The sequence below is a fragment of the Cetorhinus maximus genome, chromosome 12, assembly GCF_964194155.1.
Source record: "Cetorhinus maximus chromosome 12, sCetMax3.hap1.1, whole genome shotgun sequence".
Taxonomy (NCBI): Eukaryota; Metazoa; Chordata; class Chondrichthyes; order Lamniformes; family Cetorhinidae; genus Cetorhinus; species Cetorhinus maximus.
Window position 1 is genome coordinate 122,352,672 of NC_135890.1, and position 22,004 is coordinate 122,374,675.

Consider the following 22,004-nt stretch of genomic DNA (forward strand, 5'->3'; position numbering starts at 1 on the left):
TCCCAAGGTGAGGTGAGAGTGACTGCCCTTGACATCAAAGTAGCATTTGACCGAGTGTGGCATCAAGGAGCCCTAGCAAAACTGGAGTCAATGGGAATCAGGGGGAAACCTCTCCATTGATTGGAGTCATACCTAGCACAAAAGAAGATGGTTGTGGTTGTTGGAGGTCAATCATCTCAGTTCCTCAGGGTAGTGTCCTAGGCCCAACCATCTTCAGCTGCTTCATCAATGACCTTCCTTCCACCATAAGGTCAGAAGTGGGGATGTTCACTGATGATTGCACAATGTTCAGCACCATTCGCAACTCCTCAAATACTGAAGCAGTCCATGTCCAAATGCAGCAAGACCTGGACAATATCCTGGCTTGGGCTGACAAGTGGCAAGTAATATTCATGCCACACAAGTGCCAGGCAATGACCATCTCCAATGAGAGAGAATCTAACCATCGCCCCTTGAAATTCAATGGCATTACTATCACTGAATCCCCCACTATCAGCATCCTGGGGGTTACCATTGACCAGAAACTGAACTGGACTAGCCATATAAATACTGTGGCTACAAGAACAGGTCAGAGACTATCCTGCAGTGAATAACTCACCTCCAGATTCCCCAAAGCCTGTACACCATCTACAAGGCACAAATCAGGAGTGTGATGGAATACTCCCCACTTGCCTGGATGAGTGCAGCTCCAACAACACTCAAGAAGCTGGACACTGTCCAGGACAAAGCAGCCCACTTGATTGGCACCCCATCCACAAACATTCACTCCCTCCACCACCGACACACAGTGGCAGCAGTGTGTACCATCTACAAGATGCACTGCCAGCTAATGGGCCTTGGATTATGAACATGGTTAATCCCTGATTTGCCTTGTCCAAAGTAATTAATGACGTATCTTTCAAGTGCTTGCAGTTAACAATCGTAGCTTCATTACAAATGTGCAGATGGGAAAAATAGTATCAGGAAGTGTAGCAAAACCGTTTTCTTTGTATTACAGTTTGAATGTGTATTTCCTCCTGTGGTTACCATCACAATAAAAAGGCTGTTAGTCCTACATCTACGTGACTATGATCCAAACAGTTTTAAACAATGAGCTTTGATATACTGGCTAATAACTGTATTGTCCTAGAAGCTCCGTGGAAAAAGGAGATGGTGGATCCTGTTGGATGACTCCCTGAGCAGAATGCCTTATCACCAGAACTTTCAAACAAGCGCCAAGATGTAGCTTGGCTGGTGGTAAGCAGAGCCCTCTCTGTCAGATCCTTCAGGCACTCACAGTGTCTCACCTCCTCTGCATGTTGCCCTTGAGGTGGCTGCAGTGGGGAAGAGACCGTTGTTCATCTCCTCCTGGAATGTGCCTCAAAGAAGGTCTGGAGAGGGATGCAGTGGTTTCTGTTGAGGTTCATCCCGAGCAGTTCTGTGACACAGGACTCGGTGCTCTACGGGCTGTTCCCAGGGACACACACCGAGACAAACACCAACTGCAGCTGGAGGATCATCAACTCGGTGAGAGACGCTCTTTGGTCTGCCCGAAACTTGTTGTTCTTCCAGCGCAAAGAGTTGTCCCCGACCGAGTGTTGCAGACTGGCACATTCCAAGGTCCAGGACTACGTGCTGAGGGACGCACTAAAGCCCGGGGCAGCTGCCATAAAGGTGCAATGGGGAAAGGTCGCTGTCTAAGTTTTCAGCCATTGTACACCGAGGGGCTGGGCGCTCTGGAAAACCCCTCCAGCTGTATCTTTGTCATGGAATATATATTGTAAATATCACGTGTAATTACAATTCTATTGAGGCACCTCAAAGTGCTACATACTGTGTATGGAAAGAACCGGAATTGGATTACACTTGCGGTAATGTCCAATTTGAACTGTTGTGAATGTAATTTTACAAATTTTTATCGAGAATATATATTTTTGGAAAAGGTAAAGCTGTGGTATTAAATGACAAGCAAGTAATGCAGTCTGTTTGCCCCGTTACTTTACAATGCAACTTCTGGCTGTCTCAAAAGATCAAACTTTTAGGAGGGTCTACCTCTATACTACTTGGCTTGCACACATGTACATCTTTGCCTTTGTCTCTTTGACATTGATCCATTCCCCCAGCGTTAACTTGGTGGTAGCTGTTTTCAGAGAGCCTGTATGTCCTCAGTTATGTAACAGTTTGTTCCACCCGAGAATGTACAGGTCAATCTTTATCCACTTGTGACCTTGTCGACCCCTGTGGTTCTGACGGCTGTAACAGTCAGTGCCTACGCAGGTGTGTAAGAATCTGTCCCTCTGACCTCGACACTTGATTCTCATGACTCAACTTGTACTGTGCACACTCAAACACACAGAGAAACAGGAAGCTTCCCTTTCAGACTGTTCTTAAAATCTTCAAAGTTTTAGAATTCTCATTTTCTCATTCTTTGGTGTTCCCAAAATGTAAATTTCCATCATTCTGTCCTGACACATTCATCAGTTACACATCACCTAGCCAAAGGGTTTCATTACAGCCTTCTAATTAAATTCAAACTATTTCAGTGCCACAATCAGGAGTAATCCACAGCAGATAACAGTGCAAGGCTGGCGATGGGTACAATTATTCTCACACATAAAGGTAATATTGTAAGATAAAAGCAAAACACTGCAGATGCTGGAGATCTGAAATAAAAACAGAAAATGCTGGAAAAGCTCAGTAGGTCTGGCAGCATCTGTGGGGAGAGAAACAGAGTTAACCAGAAGACCATAAGACATAGGAGCAGAAATTAGGCCATTCGGCCCATCAAGTCTGCTCCGCCATTCAATCGTGGCTGATAAGTTTCTCAACCCCATTCTCCCGCCTTCTCCCCGAAACCTTTCATCCCCTTACCAATCAAGAACCTATCTATCTTGGTCTTAAATACACTCAATGACCTGGCCTCCACAGCCTTCTGTGGCAATGAATTCCATAGATTCACCACTCTCTGGCTAAAGAAGTTTCTCCTCATCTCTGTTCTAAAAGGTCTTCCCTTTACTCTGAGGCTGTGCCCTCGGGTCCTAGTCTCTCCTACTAAAGGAAACATCTTCCCCACGTCCACTCTATCCAGGCCTTTCAGTATTCTGTAAGTTTCAATCAGATCTCCCCTCATCCCTCTAAACTCCATCGAGTATAGACCCAGAGTCCTCAAACGTTCCTCATATGTTAAGACTTTCATTCCTGGGATCATTCTCGTGAACCTCCTCTGGACCCTCTCCAGGGCCAGAACATCCTTCCTGAGATACGGGGCCCAAAATTGCTCACAATATTCTAAATGTGGTCTGACCAGAGCCTTATAAAGCTTCAGCAGCACATCCCTGCTTTTATATTCTAGTCCTCTCAAAATAAATGCCAACATTGCATTTGCCTTCCTAACTACCGACTCAACCTGCAAGTTAACCTTAAGAGAATCCTGGACTAGGACTCCCAAGTCCCTTTGCACTCCAGATTTCTGAATTCTCTCCCCATTTAGAAAATAGTCTATGCCTCTATTCTTCCTACCAACGTGCATGACCTGACACTTCCCCACATTATATTCCATCTGCCACTTCTTTGCCCATTCTCCTAACCTGTCCAAATCCTTCTGCAGCCTCCCCGCCTCCTCAATACTACCTGTCCCTCCACCTATCTTTGTATCATCTGCAAACTTAGCCAGGATGCCCTCAGTTCCTTCATCTAGATCATTAATGTATAAAGTGAAAAGTTGTGGTCCCAACACTGACCCCTGCGGAACTCCACTAGTCACCGGCCGCCATCCTGAGAAGGACCCCCTTATCCCCACTCTCTGCCTCCTGCCAGACAGCCAATCTTCTATCCATGCTAGCACCTTGCCTCTAACACCATGGGCTCTTATCTTACTTAGCAGCCTCCTGTGCGGCACCTTGTCAAAGGCCTTCTGGAAGTCCAAGTAGATAACATCCATTGGCTCTCCTTTGTCTAACCTACTCGTTACCTCCTCAAAGAATTCTAACAGATTTGTCAGGCATGACCTCCCCTTGATGAAACCATGCTGACTTTGCCCTATTTTACCATGCACTTCCAAGTATTCTGAAATCTCATCCTTAATAATGGACTTTAAAATCTTACCAACGACCGAGGTTAGGCTAATCGGCCTGTAATTTCCTGTCTTTTGCCTCACTCCCTTCTTAAACAGGGGGGTTACATTAGCGATTTTCCAGTCCTCTGGGACCCTCCCTGACTCCAGTGATTCCTGAAAGATCACCACTAACGCCTCCACTATCTCTTCAGCTATCTCCTTCAGAACTCTGGGGTGTAATCCATCTGGTCCAGGTGATTTATCCACCTTCAGACCTTCCAGTTTTCCTAGCACCTTCTCCTTGGTAATGGCCACCATACTCACCTCTGCCCCCCGACTCTCTTGAACTTTGTGGATGTTACTCGTGTCTTCCACCGTGAAGACTGACGCAAAGTACCTATTCAGTTCCTCCGCCATTTCTTTGTTCCCCACTACTACTTCTCCAGCGTCATTTTCCAGCAGCCCAATGTCCACTTTTGCCTCTCTCTTACCCTTTATATATCTAAAAAAAACTCTTGCAATCTTCTTTTATATTACTGGCTAGTTTACCCTCATATTTAATCTTCTCCCTCCTTATTTCTTTTTTAGTTGTCCTCTGTTGGTCTTTGTAGGCTTCCCAATCCCCTGGTTTGCCACTGCTCTTCACCGCATTGTATGCTTTCTCTTTAGCTTTTGTGCTGTCCCTGACTTCCCTTGTCAGCCATTGTTGCCTCGTCCTCCCTTTAGTATGCTTCTTCTTCCTAGGGGTGAATTTTTGATGTGTCTCCCAAATTACTCCCAGAAACTCCTGCCATTGCTGTTCCACTGTCTTTCCTGCTAGGCTCATCTCCCAGTCAATTCTGGCCAGCTCCTCCCTCATGCCTCTGTAGTTGCCTTTATTCAACTGTAATACCGTTACATCTGATTCCAGCTTTTTCCTCTCAAATTGCAGGGTAAATTCTATCATATTATGGTCACTTCCTCCTAAAGGTTCCTTCACCTTAAACTCCCTTATCAAATCTGCCTCATTACACATCACTAAATCTAGAATTGCCTGTTCCCTAGTGGGCTCCACCACAAGCTGCTCCAAAAAGCCATCTTGTAGACATTCCACAAATTCCTTTTCCTGGGATCCACTACCAACCTGATCTTCCCAGTCTACCTGCATATTGAAATCCCCCATGATCACTGTAACCTTGCCTTTCTTACACGCCTTTTCTATCTCCTGGTGTATCTTGTGCCCCACATCCTGACTACTGTTCGGAGGCCTGTACATAACTCCCATTATGGTTTTTTCACCTTTGCGGTTCCTCAACTCTACCCACACAGAGTCTACATCATCTGACCCTACGTCATTTCTTGCTATCGATTTAATTTCATTTCTTACTAACAAAGCAACCCCACCCCCTCTGCCAACCTGCCTATCTTTTCGATAGGATGTATATCCTTGGATATTTAGCTCCCAGTCCTGATCCCCTTGCAGCCATGTCTCCGTGATGCCCACCACATCATACCTGCCAATTTCAATCTGCACCACAAGCTCATTTACCTTATTTCGTATACTGCGTGCATTCAGATACAACACTTTCAGTCCTGTATTTCCCGTCCCCCTTCTCATTGTCGTCCCTTTATCTGATATGCTTGAAGTTAGATTCCTAGCCCTTTCCAAACACTCTGTCCTATTTTGTGTTCTGGAGACTTTAATAGCCTCTCCTGGGCTCTCCTTTCTTTTCAGTTTTTTCATAATTTTCCATGAAGTTGAATCCACCCCCCCACATGCTGACCTGCTGCTTTGTTTCCCATTAGTCATACTTCTTGGGAGTATTACCCTTCCCTCCCCCCCACTTTCTAGTTTAAAGTCCTGTTGACCACCCTATTTACCCTTTTCGCTAGAACATTGGTCCCAGATCGGTTCAGGTGGAGACCATCCGAACGGTACAGATCTCTCCTGTTCCAATACTGATGCCAGTGCCCCACGAAATGGAACCCCTCTTTCCCGCACCACTCCTTTAGCCACGTGTTTACTTCCCTTATTCTCGCGTCCCTATGCCAATTTGCACGTGGCTCGGGTAGTAATCCAGTGATTATAACCCTTGAGGACCTGTTCTTTAATTTAGTTCCTAGTTCCTGATAATCCCCAAACAGGTCCTCTTTCCTAGTCTTACCTATGTTATTTGTCCCGACGTGGACCACAACAACTGGATCCTCCCCCTCCCTCTCCAATATCCTTTCAAGCCGATCAGAGATGTCCCTCACCCTGGCACCGGGCAGGCAACATACCATGCGGGACTCTCGATCCTGCTTACAAAGGATGCTATCAGTTCCCCTAATTATAGAATCCCCTACAACTACCACTTGTCTTTTTGCTCCCCCCTCTTGAATGGCCTCCTGTGCCACGGTGCCGTGGTCAGCTGGCTCATCCTCCCTACAGCCCTTTCCCTCATCCACACAAGGAGCAAGTACCTCATACCTGTTGGACAAGGTCAAGGGCTGAGGCTCCTCTGTTCCTGAACATAGGATCTCTCTACCTGCCTCACTTGCAGTCACACCCTGCTGACGCTGACCACTGACCGAACTTGAGTTTTAACGTTTCGAGTCTGTGAGACTCCTCTTCTTAGGGGAATTATACGCTCCTTTGCTCCCTCACAATCAGGTCTGGGCTTCGTTTTAACGGGTTTATAATCAGTACATTGGTCGGTGGATATTTGTAAACCAGAATGGTGTCTTGTTCAAATTTCCACCTTGTTTCTAGTCACAGAATCTGGTAGAATTGGCCTAAGCTGATTCATCAAGTATCCAAATGAGGTGCAGTTAGGGAATCTGTGATGACTGTCCCCTTAAGACCAGTTCAAGTGAGTAGGGGGTCACGTGATTTGTTTCTCCAACGTGTAGCTAGTGCGGGGGAATAAATTCTAGGGAGGGGTTTCCTAGGAAACGATGGCTATACAAGGGGCTGGCTACAGGAGCTCTCGCGTAAATCAAGTTCTTTTTGTTAGAGTAAAAAGCCTCCCAGAGCGTGTTTCTACAGAATGCCTTTAATATACAGCGACTCAGTCAACGCACACTGTCTCCCACCTTATGCTGTCGCTCCATGAGGGTAATGCTCAAAAGCAACCACTTGCATTTATATAGCACCATTAGTGCAGTAAAACATTCCGAGCCGCTTTGCTGGAGCATTATTGAAACAAGATTTGACACCAGGCCTCTTAAGGCGATAGTAGAACAAAGCACTGTCAAAGTGTTTTGAGGAGCGTCTTAAAGGAGGAGAGAGAGGCAGAGAGGTTAAAGAAGAGAACTCCAAACATGGCCACCAATGATGGAGTGATTTAAATCAGGGATGTTTGTTCAAGAGACTGGGATTGGAGGAGCGCAGAGATCTCGGAGGGTTGTGGGACTGGGGGAGGTTACAGAGATAGGGAGGGCGATGCCCTGGAGGGATCTGAACACAAAGATGAGGATTTTAAAACTGAGTTGTTGCCGGACCAGGCCACAGTTAAGTATTTGAGTGCGGAATTATTGAAGTAATGGAGGAGAATTTTGGACAGGTGAGAATCGCCCACTATAATTCCAGATGGATTCTGGATATAACGTCAGTGAAGCTCAGCCAATAGAAACTGCTGGGATCTTGCTCAATTTCCATTTGGTTAAAACAATTAGATCATAAGACATAAGAGCAGGAGTAGGCCATTCGGCCCATCGAGTTTATTCCGCCATTCAATGAGATCATGGCTGATCTGATAATCCTCAACTCCACTTTCCTGTCTTTTCCCCATAACCCTTGATTCCCTTACTGATTAAAAATCTGTCTAACTCAGCCTTGAATATACTTAACGACCCAGTCTCTACAGCCCTCTGTGGTAAAGAATTCCACAGACTCACTACCCTCTGAGAGAAGAAATTCCTCCTCATCTCTGTTTTAAATGGGTGACCCCTTACTCTGAGATTATGCCCTCTGGTCCTAGACTCTCCCACAAGGGGAAACAACCTCTCAGCATCTACCCTGTCAAGCCCCCTATGAAATGTTTCGATAAGGTTACCTCTCATTCTTCTAAACTCCAATGAGTACAGGCCCAACTTACTCAACCTTTCCTCATAAGAAAATCCCTCCATCCCTGGGATCAACCTAGTGAACCTTCTCTGGAGTACCTCCAATACTAATATATCTCTCCTTAGGTAAGGGGACCAAAACTGTTCACAGTACTCTAGGTGTGGTGTAACTAGTGCCTTGTGTAGTTTTAGCAAGACTTCCCTATTTTTATACTCCATTCCCTTTGAAATAAAGGTCTACATTCCATTTGCCTTCCCTATTACCTGAAGTTGTATACTAGATTTTTGGGATTCAGGCACGAGGATCCCCAAATCCCCCTCTGTGCTGCAGCTTTCTGCAGTCTTTCTGCATTTAAATAATATTCAGCTCCTCTATTCTTCCTGCCAAAGTGCATAACCTCACATTTTCCCCACAATATAATCCATCTGCCATGTTTTTGCACATTCACTTAACCTGTCCAATTCCCTCTGTAGACTCCTTATGTCATCCTCACCACTTGCCTTCCCACCTATTTTTGTGTCATCCGCAAACTTGGCGATAGTACATTCATTTCCCTCATCCAAGTCATTAATATATATTCTGAATAATTGTAGTCCCAGCACTGATCCCTGTGGCACTCCACCAGTTATAGGTTGACATACTGAAAATGCCCCCTTTATCTCAACTCTCTGTCTTCTATCATACTACTCCCAACACCACGGGTTCTTATTAAGTAGCCTTATGTGCGGTACCTTATCGAACGCCTTTTGGAAATCCAAATATATTACATCTACTGGCTCCCCTTTATCTATCCTGCTTGTTACCTCCTCAAAGAATTCTAATAAATTTGTCAGGCATGATTTCCCCTTCATGAAGCCATGCTGACTCTGCTTGATTAGATTATGTATTTCTAAATGCTTTGCTATTACATCCTTTATAATAGACTCGAACATTTGCCCGATGATGGATGTTAAGCTAACTGGCCTATAGTTACCTGTTTTTTGTCTCCCTCCCTTTTTGAATAAGGGTGTTATATCGGCAGTGTTCCAATCCTCTGATTCTTTTCCAGAATCTAAGGATTCTTGGAAGATTACTACCAGTACATCTACTATCTCTGAAGCTACTTCCTTTAATATCCTAGGATGCAACCCATCCGGTCCAGGAGACTTATTGGCCTTTAGCCCCATTAGTTTCCCTAGTACTTTTTCTCTAGTGATAGTTATTGTATTTATTTCCTCCCTCCATTTTGCCCCTTGATTATTTAGTATTTTTGGAATGTTATTAGTGTCTTCTAACCTGAAGACTGATGCAAAGTATTTATTCAACTCCTCTGCCATTTCCTGGTTCCCCATTATTATTTCCCCAGCCTCATTCTCTAAGGGGCTAATGTTCACTTTGGTCTCTCTCTTCCTTTTTATATATTTGAAGAAGCTCTTACTGTCCATTTTATATTACTTGATAGTTTACCCTCAAAGTTTATTTTCTCCCCCTTAATTAATTTTTTTGGTCATCTTTTGTTGGTTTTTAAAACTTTCCCAATCCTCTGGCTTGCCATTAATCTTTGCCACATTGCCACAAATTCTTCAATTTGTTCATTTCTTTCAATTTGATACTATCCTTAACTTCCTTGGTTGGTTTATCCCCTTCCTAGAATCCTTCTTCCTCACTGGGATATATCTTTGTTGTGAGTTATGAATTATTTTCTTAAACGTCTGACATTGTTCAACCACCGTCTTTTCTGCTAAACTCCTTTCCCAGTTCACTCCAGCCAACTCTGCCCTCATTCCTTTGTAATTACCCTTATTTAAGTTTAGCACAGTTGTTTCCGACACAAGTTTCTCACTCTCAAACTGAATGCTAAATTCTACCATGTAACGATCACTGCTTCCTAAAGGATCTTTTACTCTGAGGTCATTTATTAAACCTGCCTCATTACACATTACCAGATCCAAAATAGCCTGATCCCTGGTTGGATCCACAACATATTGTTATAGGAATTTTCTTTGATTTTTTTTAACACCACTAGTCTACACCAAATGTTTTTCCTCCATTGATGTTTGTGGTTACAGCCCTATTGAGTGTGTTAAATTAGCATACCTTAAGGTGAAGCTTAGCATCATATTTGTAAACAGCAGGAGTGTCTGATTTGTTTTGGCATCACAGATATAATTAAACATCTCAGTTAGATCATCTCACAACCTGCTACACATGCAGGAATACCAACCTAGACCAGGCAACCTACCCTCAGAATCGAACCTTCTGAACCCCAGTTACATTCTGTGAGCCTCATTTTAACTTGTTCTCAGTGACCAGCTCAAACTAGGGGTTGCCAACTCTCCAGGATTGGTCTGGAGTGTCCAGAAATCAATCTCCAGGAAACGGTCGGGAAAAACATCTTAGGGTTCATTAAAAATCCTGATTTACTTTCATTCCCTTTGCACAGTTCTAAAAATACTAAGGATGGGGATAAAGGTTAATGTGATTGTTAAACAAGAATCATCCAATCGGATTTCCAATTGGCCATGAGAAAGTGGGGTGTTGCGAGAACGGACGTGTTAGGTGACCAACGGCAGAAGTGTGAGGCTTGAGGTGGTTTGGTCATGTGATTAGACCCACCCCTTTCCCACAGGAATACATCCAGCTGGAGTTGGCAACCTATAGCCTGTGCTGGCAGGCTGGTGCCAATCAACTTCTTGGCCGGTGATGTTAAAAGGGGGATGGAAATAGCATCTGTGCTCCTACATCCAATGACTCCCCCCAACGTCCCCCCACAACCTTTAACTACGTTTCACTCAAAGAGGTCATTCAATGGGTGGATTACTCTCAAGTAACTGGCGGGCATTGGGCATCCATCAACTATAATCGCTGAAGCTTTGGACTGTGCCTTCAGCTCCCTGGGCCCCAAGCTCTGGAATTCCCTTCCTAAATCTCTCCGCCTCTCCCTATTTGTCTTTCCTCCTTTAAGACATTCCTTAAAACCTACCTCTTTGACCAAGCTTTTGGTCACCTGACCTGATATCTCCTTATGTGGCTCAGCGTCATACTCTCTTTTATAATGCTCCTGTGAAGCACCTTGGGATATTGCGTTACATTAATGGCACTATATTAATATAAGTTGTTGTTGTATAACTTCCATAGGAGGCCCTGGTCCATGTCCAAGGTTGGGCCTCATTAACAGAGCTGTGCTGAGCAATGCACCAAGCTTTACTGAGCATCATATCAGAGCTTAAAGAGTTAAATTGTGAGGATGTGTTACAGAACTAGGCTTGTATTTCGCTGAGTATAGGAAATTGAGGGGTGATGTAATTTGGGTGTTTAAAATGATGAAAGGGCTCGATTGGTTGGACAGAGAGAAACTATTTCTTCTGAGAGGGGGGGTCAAGGGGACATGATCCAGGCCGTTCAGGGGCAATGTCAGGAAGCACTTTTTCACACAAAGGGAGGGTGGAAATCTGGAGCTCACTCCCCGAAAAGACTGTGGATGATGGGGGAACAACTGGCGCTTTGACGACTGAGATGGATAGATTTGGTTGAGGAAGGATATCGAGGGGTATGTAGCAAAGACAGAGAAATAGGATTGACATACAGATGAGCCGTGATCTAGGTGGATGGTAGAGCAGGCACAATGGGCTGAATGGCCTCCTCCTGTTCCTTATGTTCCTGAACTCCATCATATTAAAGATATTTGACCCAGCAGAAGATAATGATAAAAAGACATGTTGGAAAGTTTATTTCTATTGTCTATCTTTAATTTGGAAAATTAAAAACTTTGCCAGCAGCTTTTATATAATATTAATTCACCTGAACTGCAAGGTATAATCACAAGCCTGCTGCAAAATTGTTATAGTTATCAAATGAAGCATTAACATTTTTGTTCCTCTATAAATACAGCTGCTGCAATAGTTTTTTTGTTTCATGATGCAATCAACTCATTTTCATCAAACATTCCTTATCATACTTTATAATTTATAATTAGTTTCACAGAATTAATTTTAAATGATAATTAAATAAATGCACATATGTTATGAGAAGGGCTGTGTGAGGGTAAGGACTGTCCTCGAGTTCCACTTGCACTGTCTTCACTATTGTCCATTCATGTTATTCTATCTTCTTTTCAGGATTACGCTAGGATGTATTGAACCAGCCAACATTCACCATGAAACATTTAGCTGCATTCAGCTTCTCACACATGCAAAGGTTTAATAGAGGTGTTCAAAAGGGTGAGGGGGTGAGGGGCTTCTGATGAAGTGAATAAAGAGAAACTATTTCCACTGACAGGGAGGTCGATAACCAGAGGTCACAGGTTAAAAATAATTGGCAAAAGAACCTGGGGAGGTGGGGGGTGGGGGGGGATGAGGAGAATTTTTTTACCCAGCAAGTTACTATGATCTGGACTGTGAGGCCTGAAAGGGCGGTGGAGGAAGATTCAAGAACATTTAAAAGGGATCGGAACTCCACCTAAAGTGGGAAAGCCTGTCGGGTTAACTACAGGAAAGATCTGTTGCATTTTGATATCATCTCAAGGGTATTACCCGAAAGTTCATTTGCACTTTAATGACATATCCAGACATTAGGATCAGCTCAAGGGCCTTGTGCAGTTCCATGTGTGTTGACGGGAAATAAAAGGTCACCAGACCTCTCAGCTCCATTTTGTTTTCAAGTGTCCATTTCGAATTTATACTCCATAAGTCCAATTTGACAACTCAGCTGGTTAGAGTATAGTGTTAATAACATGAAAGTCGTGGACTTGATCGCTGTATTGGCCAATGTGGTTAAACAAAGTTTTTCCAGAGGCCCAGGCTAATCCCTGGGGGCATTGGTTCAAATGCACCCCCCTGGTGGAATTCAATGAATGACCTCCTGCGCTGGATCATTCTGTAAGTGACACAGTCATCTGTCTGTCTCTCTATCAGAGTCTGTGAGCAACTCTGAACCAGTCCCAGTACCAGAGCTCTAAACTTGTCATTCATCCTCAGGGCATCCACTGTCTGAACCTACAACCTTCTGAATCAAGAGGTGACAGCTGACAAGTGTCGTTCTCATAAGTACCAGAAACAAAGCCCTACATACCATTAAACTTCAATCCTCACTCTGTAGGGAAGGCTAGGTACTGCCTGAGATAGAATCACACAAGATACACAAGCAAACTTGTATTAGTGAACTCTCACCATGACCCCTGGTAACACTGTCCTTGCAACAGAAACTATCAAAAGAACAGGTTAAATACAGTGTTAATGGAAGCACTGGAGGACAGCCCCTCCAGCTGTTTGGTATCATTAACCCTCTCTCTGTTCCTCAAAATATAACACAGGCCGTTTACAGACAACTAATCAATTTAATATTCAATTACCTTTTGGTATAAAACTCCTAGAATCCTTGTTATGGAGAGGATCTGGTGTATTGCCCCAGTAATGAAATTTTAATCTCAGCAGCATTGTTGACATTGTGGCAGAGCATTGGTGTCAGTGTGGTTCCATCTCCTAATCTCTCTCTTCACTCTCTCAGTGACAACTAATAACACCCACGTCCCTGACACCACACACAAGACCTTCCTTATTCACCCTATCAAACTCATTCTAATTTTGCAAATCTCTCTAAATTTCCTCCTTGATATTCTCTGCCCCAGGCCCAGTATCTCACATTCCTCAAGCCAATTACCTGCTGCCCATTGTGAACTCTTTTGTCTACATCCAACCAGTGACTGCTCAGCCCTCCCCTGGACCTCATCAAGAAGAAAGAACTTGCATTTCTATGGTGCCTTTCTCCACCTCAGGATGTCCCAAAGCACTTTACAGTCAATCAAGTACTTTTGAAGCACAGTCACTATTACAATGTAGGAAACACAGCAGCCAAGTTTACACACAGCAAGCTCCCACAAACAGCAATGTAATAATGGCCAAATAGTTCATTTTCAGCTATGTGGATTGTGGACAAATATTGGCCAGCACACATTCAAAATACTGCCATGGGATCTCTCAGGAGGATGTAAAAGATCCCGTGACACTTCTGCCAAGAAGAGCAATGGAATTTCCTCAATGTTCTGGTCAATATTGCTCAATCTGCATTTGTCTACAAATAGCAAGGCCTGGACAACATTCAGGCTTGGGCTGACAAGTGGCAAGTAACATTCACGCCATACAAATGTCAGGCAATGACCATCTCCAACAAGAGAGAATCTAACCATCTCCCCTTGATGTTCAATGGCATTACCATCACTGAATCCCCCACTATCAGCATCCTGGGGGTTTCCATTGACCAGAAACTGAACTGGGCTAGCTATATAAATATTGTGGCTACAAGAACAGGTCAGAGGCTGGGGATCCTGTGGAGAGTAACTCACCTCCTGACTCCCCAAAACCTGTCCACCATCTACAAGGCACAAGTCAGGAGTGTGATGGAATACTCCCCACTTGCCTGGATGAGTGCGGCTCCCACAACACTCAAGAAGCTCAACACCATCCAGGACAAAGCAGCCCACTTGATTGGTACCCCGCCCACAAACATTCACTCCCTCCACCACCGACGCACAGTAGCAGCAGTGTGTGTACCATCTACAAGATGCACTGCAGGAATTCACCAAGGCTCCTTCAACAGCACCTTCCAAACCCATGACCTCTGCCACCTAGAAGGACAAGGGCAGCAGATAGATGGGAACACCACCACCTGGAAGTTCTCCTCCAAGTCACGCACCATCCTGACTTGGAAACAAATTGCCGTTCCTTCACTGTCGCTAGGTCAAAATCCTGGAGCTCCCTCCCTAACAGCACTGTGGGTGTACCTACACCACATGGACTGCAGTGGTCCAAAAAGGCAGCTCACCACCACCTTCTCAAGGGCAACTAGGGATAGGCAATAAATGCTGGCCCAGCCAACGAAGCCCACATCCTGTGAATAAATAATAAAACAAATTATCCCTCACCATCATTAAAATGGATTATTTGCTTGTGGGAGCTTGCTGTGTGCAAATTGGCTGCCATGTTTCCTCCATTCTAACTGTAACTATATTTCAAGAGCGTTTTGGGATGTCTGGAGGTCAGGGAGGGTGCTGTAAAAATGCAACATCTTTCTTTTTCTCCTGGAAACAATTTACCGATCCCCCACTTGCCCACAGTCAGTTATCTTAATTCAAGCGCAGGTCAGTGATTTGAACCTCCCCCTCCCCTACCCTCTCACCTCGACAGTCACCACAACATCCGAGCTGCCCTTCCCTGGACGCAGCGCTGCACTGGGGCAGAACAATCAGGGAAATTAGCCAATCGCTCAGCAGCTCATAGCCTTCAACTAAGTACTTCAAAAATCAACCACATTGCAATGAGATACCTCCGACTGCACAGAGCATGAAGCCCAGTGATTGGGTTAAAAATCCCAGAAAGGATTGGTTCACATTTTGACTCTCAATGCTTATGTTTTTTTCCCCCCAGGATCACAAGAAGTTCTATTCCAATGTTGACACTTAATTTTAATCTGTGGTGTCAACTCCGTTCTGATTGATAAGGCGTTGAGGTGGCTTGTTGTGAATTTAAGTTGATTAGTGGCCCTTCCTGGCAGAAGAGAATATCTTGAGACCGACAGAAAGTACAGGGAGTGAGATCATCACTCATGTATTGTAATTACTTTCATTCCGTCACTGATAGTTTTTCCTAATTCCTCACAGCTCATTGGTTTTAAATGTGCACAAGCATTTATCATTAGGAGGGAAATAGGTGATTTTCCAACTCAATGAATAATGATAAGAATATGAATGCTAAAGCACTTCTGAGTTTTCTGGTCTTCCTAGAGTGAAATCTAACAACCGGACAGAGACGCATCAACTTACTTGAACGCATTTGCATCTCCATGTATCTTGTAGTTGTCTGTACTGATTCTTGAAATGATCCTCGTCACCGCTATGAGAATGCCAATATTCACCTAAAGCCAACAAAATCAATACAAGATTACTTTAATAGCGTCTCCCCCCGCACACCTTTCAAATTGCACCTTCAGTCACACTCTCGCCCCCATGAGGCTGAAGGCGGTAGATTCGAGACCCGCTCTAGGGACCTGAGCATGTAATCCAGACTGACACTCCCGGTGCCAGTACTGAGGGAGCCCTGCACTGTCAGAGGTGCCTTCTTTCAGTCGAGGTGTTAAATCAAGGCCTCTCAGACAGGGTTGAAGTTTTTTTTATATATATTTGTTCATGGGATGTGGGCATCGCTGGCCAGGCCAGCATTTATTGCCCATCCCTAATTGCCCTTGTTCGGAGGGCATTTAAGAGTCAACCACATGGCTGTGGGTCTGGAGTCACGTGTAGGCCAGACCGGGTGGACGGCAGATTTCCTTCCCTAAAGGGCATTAATGAACCAGATGCGGTTTTTTTTTAATGACAATCGGCAATGGTTTCACAGTCACCATTAGAGTTTTAATTCCAGGTAAGATATTTATTGAATTCAAATTCCACCATCTGCTGTGATGGGATTGAAACCTGGATCCCCAGAGCATTACCCTGCGTATCTGGAATACTAGACCCGTGACAACACCATTACTCCACCACCTCACCAAGATCCCAAGGTTGGGGAGCAGGAGAGTTCTCCCCGGCATCCGAGGCCAATATTTATCCTTCAACCAACTTCACGAAAACAGATTGCCTGGTCATTTTCACATCGCTGTTGGTGGGATCTTGCTGTGTGCAAATTGGCTGCTGCATTTCCTACATTATAACAATTACTGTAGAAGTACTTAATAGGCTGTGGAACACTTTAGGATGTCCTCAGGTTGTGAATGGCGCTATATAAATACACATCTTTATTTATTCCTTCGGTGTTTAGAAAAGTGCTTTAATTTGCAATCATCACAAATGGGTATGAAAATGATCAACTGTTTATGGGAGTTTCTCACCATTTTTCAGCAGGCCACATCCGATGGGGATTTGCATAAAGAGCATTAACCTTTGTAAACCATTCATGCAAAAAAAAAACTCGCATTTACGTGGCACCTGACGCATCCTCAAATGTTCCAAATCGCTTTCCACCCAAAGATGTTACTTCTGTGGTGTAGCCATTGTTGCTTTCGAGGCAAATGCAGCAGCCAATTTGCACACAGCAAGTTCCCAGAAACAGCGATGAGATAAACAATCAGCGAACCCGTCTTGGTAATGTTGAGGGTTACAGGTGGGTTCAGACACCTCGAATTTTCTTCAGATGGGATTGTTTTTATTTTTCTTTTACAGCTTTCTGAAAAAGCAGGACCTAATTTAACATCTTATCCTCAAGAGGGCATCTCCCTCAGATTGGCACCGGTGCCAGCCTAGATTGTGATCTAAACTGTCAGCACATTGATTTCAAAATCTGACAAACATGGATACATTTTGGAAAAAAAAAACACACAAGGAAAGTTCAGGTCAACCCTACGTTACCTATTTCATACCTCAGAATCAAGGGGCAGGATCGTCCCAGATTTGCATTAAGTGCGGCGGTAGCGGGCGGTTAAAGCGATGTTTTACCCGTCGGCCGCAATGGCGGCTTCTCGCGCCGTATCGTCCCAGACCAGCCGCACGAATTCTGCATTCCCGGGAAACACGCTGTTTCCATGGCGGGCGGGTTCTCATTCGCCCGCCATGGTATCACCGCACCGCTTCATCACACCAGGCGGTGTACTTACAGTCCAGACGCGCGCACACATTTCGGTGCTTCCAGCCCAGGGCTACTGCACAGAAGACAGGGTAGCCCCAAAAGGCAAAAACCCTAGGTTCGAGCGCCTCTTGGATGCCGTGGAGTCCCACTGCACAATGTCCTCTACCCCTGCTCTGGCCGCAGGATGGGCAGCAGTATCACCCATTCAGCATGGGAGGTGGTGGCAGTGGTGGTCAGCGCCAATGTCCTGCAAAAGGGGACAGCCACCCAGTGCCACCACGGGATGAATGGTCTCACCCATTCTGCCAGGGTAACTCACTCTTCTCGTCACTCTCAACTCACACACTCCCAAATCCATCACACATCCACAGGGATCTCACATCTCAAGGAACAACACCACCAACTCTCACACACACCCTCACATCTCCAACAGGCTCCTATACCCTCTGGAGCTCGAGTCCTCATCCCGTCCATGGCTCCGCTCACCACACAAACATTCCACCCAGTGCCCTGTGTCCTGCTCACACTCTCTCCATCTGTTTCCAGGCAGGAGAAGCTGGCTCACAACAGCAGAGAGAGGTCCCAGACCAGGGGTGGAGTGGCCCACATTAGCCCCCTCACTCACTTTGAGGAATGTGCCATCGCGCTGACTGGTGAGGACGTGGACCGGGACTGCGGTGACGGTGAGGTTGGTGGTGAACACCCTCATGAGGATCCTGCACCACATCATCCCTCTCTCAACCCAACTGTGAGTGTCTCTCTCTCCTGCTTTTGACTCTGCTGCCAGGCACTAATTATCTCTACTTTGGTTCACAGGGAGCTCTGCCAAGTGACCAACACCCTCAGCCAGCCAGTCCCTCAGCTCCATCTACATCCTCACCCCCAGCCAAGAGGACACCTCCTCCATTGAAGAGCTGGAAATAAGCAGCCTGGAAAACCAGTCACAGCGCTTACCCACACCCTCCACTAGCGCAGAGACACACACCTCGGTGGGACCTAGATCTAGAGCAGGCTCAGGTTCACAATCTGGTGGTTATTGCACGGACATGTCCCCAGCAGGAGGAGGCAGGTTCAGCCGAGCTCCCCGGCACTCGGAGGGCTGTTGGGGAAGAGGCATCTGTGAGGTCCCAGTCAGATGATGAGCCTCTGGATTCAGCCTTCCAACTCATCCTGGAGAGTCACAAGGATCAGCCCTAGGGCCTCAATTATTTACTATCTATATTAATGACTTGGAGGAGGGGGCTGAGTGTAATGTATCCAAATTTGCTGATGATACCAAAATAAATGGGAGGGCATGTTGTGATGAGGACATAAGGAATCTGGAAGGGGATATAGACAGGTTGAGTGAGTGGGAAAAAACTTGACAGATGGAGTTTAATGTAGGAAAGTGTGAGGTCATGTGCTTTGGTAGGAAGAATCAAAAGGCAGATTATTATTTAAATGGAAAGAGACTCCAAAAAAGTGCAGCACAGAGGGATCTGGATATTCTTGTGCATGAAACACAAAGTTATCAGGCAGTGCAGCAAGTAATTAAGGCGGCAAATGGAATTTTGGCCTGTGTTGCTAGGGGGCTGGAGTTTAAAAATAGGGAAGTCTTGTTACAACTGCACAGGGTGTTGGTGAGGCCACACCTGGAGCACTGTGTACAGTTTTGGTGGTCCCCATATTTAAGAAAGGATATACTGGCATTGGAGGCTGTTCAAAAGAGATTCACTAGGATGGGATGGAGGGGTTGACTTATCAAGAACAGCTAAACAGGTTAGGCCTTTATTCATTAGAGTTTAGAAGAATGAGGGGTGATCTCATTGAAACGTACAAGATTCTGAGGGGGCTTGACAGGGTAGATGTTGAGAAGATGTTTCCACCAGTGGGGGAATCTCGAACTCGGGGACATAGTTACAGAATAAGGGGGCGTTCATTTAAAACTGAGATGCGAAGGAGTTTCTTCTCTCAGAGGGTAGTGAATGTCTGGAATTCTCTACCCCAGAGAGTTGTGGAGGCTAGATCATGGAAAGTATTTAAAGAGGAGGTAGATAGATTTTTGAAATATCGGGGAGTTGAGGGCTATGAGGAGCTGGCATGAAGAGGGGTTGAGGCCTGGGGCAGATCAGCCATGATCTTATTGAATAGCTGGGCAGGCTTGAGGGGCCTGTTTCTTAGGTTCTTATCACCTCTAAAGCTGGCTTGTTTTTAACATTTTATGACAGTGGCATCTCTGAACACACTTCAAGACAAAGACACGCAAGTGACTGTGAGAAGCGACTGTTTTCATCCATTCAAGCCAAGCCCTTTGTCATCTTTGGTGATTGAGTGTTTGAAACTCCAGTAAATGCAGCAAAGCCTGAGGAAGTAGCAAATTACAGCAGACAAAGATAACTGGAAAAGTCGATCTTTGGATGGCAGATGCATTTTTCTGCAGCAGAATGAAATGTGAGATAAGATCGTCCTTTCCTTTACTCGCAGGTACATGTGCACTTAGGGCCTGGATGAGCCCAGTGAGCTACAGAAACTCAGAGGGCGTGCTTGATGTGTTACAATAGGCCTGAGGCTGTAATCTGGGCTGGGGGTGGGGAGGAGGGAAGCAGGGGGCACAGGGGCAGGGGATGGGGTAGATAACGAAATCAATAAGTATTCCCATTCCCGATCATTATTCACTGACAAGCAAAGGCGTGAATTTAACAGGTTGCCGTACTCTTCCCCCTCTCCCACCCGCTGTTTGAAAGGTTGGTCATCAGCCCGCCCACTCAAAAGCCCCGGCCATTTTACGCTGTGGGCAGCATTAATCGCCTCAGGGTGAGATTTCCATCCCGGAAGGTGTCCCACCTTAGCGAGCCAATCACATTGGCCAATAGCTGTGTAGTCCCAGCCAGGTTCACGCGATGGTCACTGCTGGGTCCACAGCCAGTCCACAAGGAAGCGAGGGAGCCCGGACTTCAACGTAAGTCTGAACTTTAGGACTAGTCCCGGCGGGCAGATCCCAGCGAGGTGGAGAAATAGGGCAGAGGCCGAGGAGAAGACTGGTGGGAGGGATAGGTTAAAGGAGCGGTATTGTTGTAAGGGTTTGTTTTGTGTCTCGCAAAGAGGTCAGAGGCTTGTATGGTTGAGCATTAAATGTCTATTCACAGCTCATAAGTATGTACATCTCCAGGGTATAGCCCTACTAGGTACTATCTCCATGCTGGTTTCTACTAGACTCTACTGTGCTCAGTCCACTATCATGTGACCCTCTACATCACAATGTGGGCGGTACTGTTCTCCAGTCCCACATTAACCCTTGCTATGCTGAATGCCCTTATACTACAGGATGACATGAGGGGGTTGGGGGGAGGGACAGTGAGGTGGAGAGGGCTCCGATAGGCACAGGGGACCACCCAAAGCATGTTCCGTCCCTCCTTTCCCGACACCAGCCCACACAGTAAAAGCTGTTGGTCTACCCGCCTGGCCTCTGCCCTCCATTGCCACACTTAAAGTATGGCGGAGGCGGAATGAGGTCCTTAAGTGGGTGGGCAGAAGGGGTGGGAAGACCACGCACTTTATTTTATGAAACACCCCCCACCATCTTCAAATATGCAGGTGGGGGTTGGTAAAATCGAATCCCACATTTCCCACTAGGTGTAGGAGTGCAGACACACACAGAGCAGCTGGGGATAGGGTTGAAGTCACAGATCGGGAGAGACGTAGGGGCTGGAGGAGGTTACAGAGATAGGGAGGGTTGTAGGGGCTGGAGGAGGTTACAGAGATAGGGAGAGACGTAGGGACTGGAGGAGGTTACAGAGATAGGGAGGGTTGTAGGGGCTGGAGGAGGTTACAGAGATAGGGAGGGTTGTAGGGGCTGGAGGAGGTTACAGAGATAGGGAGGGTTGTAGGGGCTGGAGGAGGCTACAGAGATAGGGAGGGTTGTAGGGGCTGGAGGAGGTTACTGAGATAGGGAGGGGTGTAGGGGCTGGAAGAGGTTACAGAGATAGGGAGGGGTGTGGGGCTGGAGGAGGTTACAGAGATAGGGAGGGGTGTAGGGGCTGGAAGAGGTTACAGAGATAGGGAGGGGTGTGGGGCTGGAGGAGGTTACAGAGATAGGGAGGGGTGTGGGTCTGGAGGAGGTTACAGAGATAGGGAGGGGTGTAGGGGCTGGAGGAGGTGACAGAGATAGGGAGGGGTGTAGGGGGCTGGAGGAGGTTACAGAGACAGTGAGTATAAATTCACCTCGTGTAGATATGCAAAGCCTGTGAGATTGAATGAATTGCCTGTTTTGCATTACTGAACCAGGTGAATTTACACCTTATAATCTTCAGTCACTGGAATGATAAGAGGTATATATTCATGGCTACAAAAAAACTTTGTGTATTCAAGGGGTTAA

At 45.8% G+C, this 22,004-nt stretch overlaps 1 protein-coding gene across 4 annotated transcripts in view; it reads right to left on the reverse strand.

The window, feature by feature from the left end:
* Positions 1-22,004, reverse strand: part of adgrd1 (adhesion G protein-coupled receptor D1) — a 238,426-nt gene that overhangs the window by 34,210 nt on the left and 182,212 nt on the right. For all 4 annotated transcript variants that reach the window (XM_078554566.1, XM_078554565.1, XM_078554563.1 and 1 more), the window contains one exon: positions 15,856-15,947. In XM_078554566.1, coding sequence (XP_078410692.1) covers positions 15,856-15,947 — 92 coding nt within the window. The remainder of the gene's footprint in view (positions 1-15,855; positions 15,948-22,004) is intronic.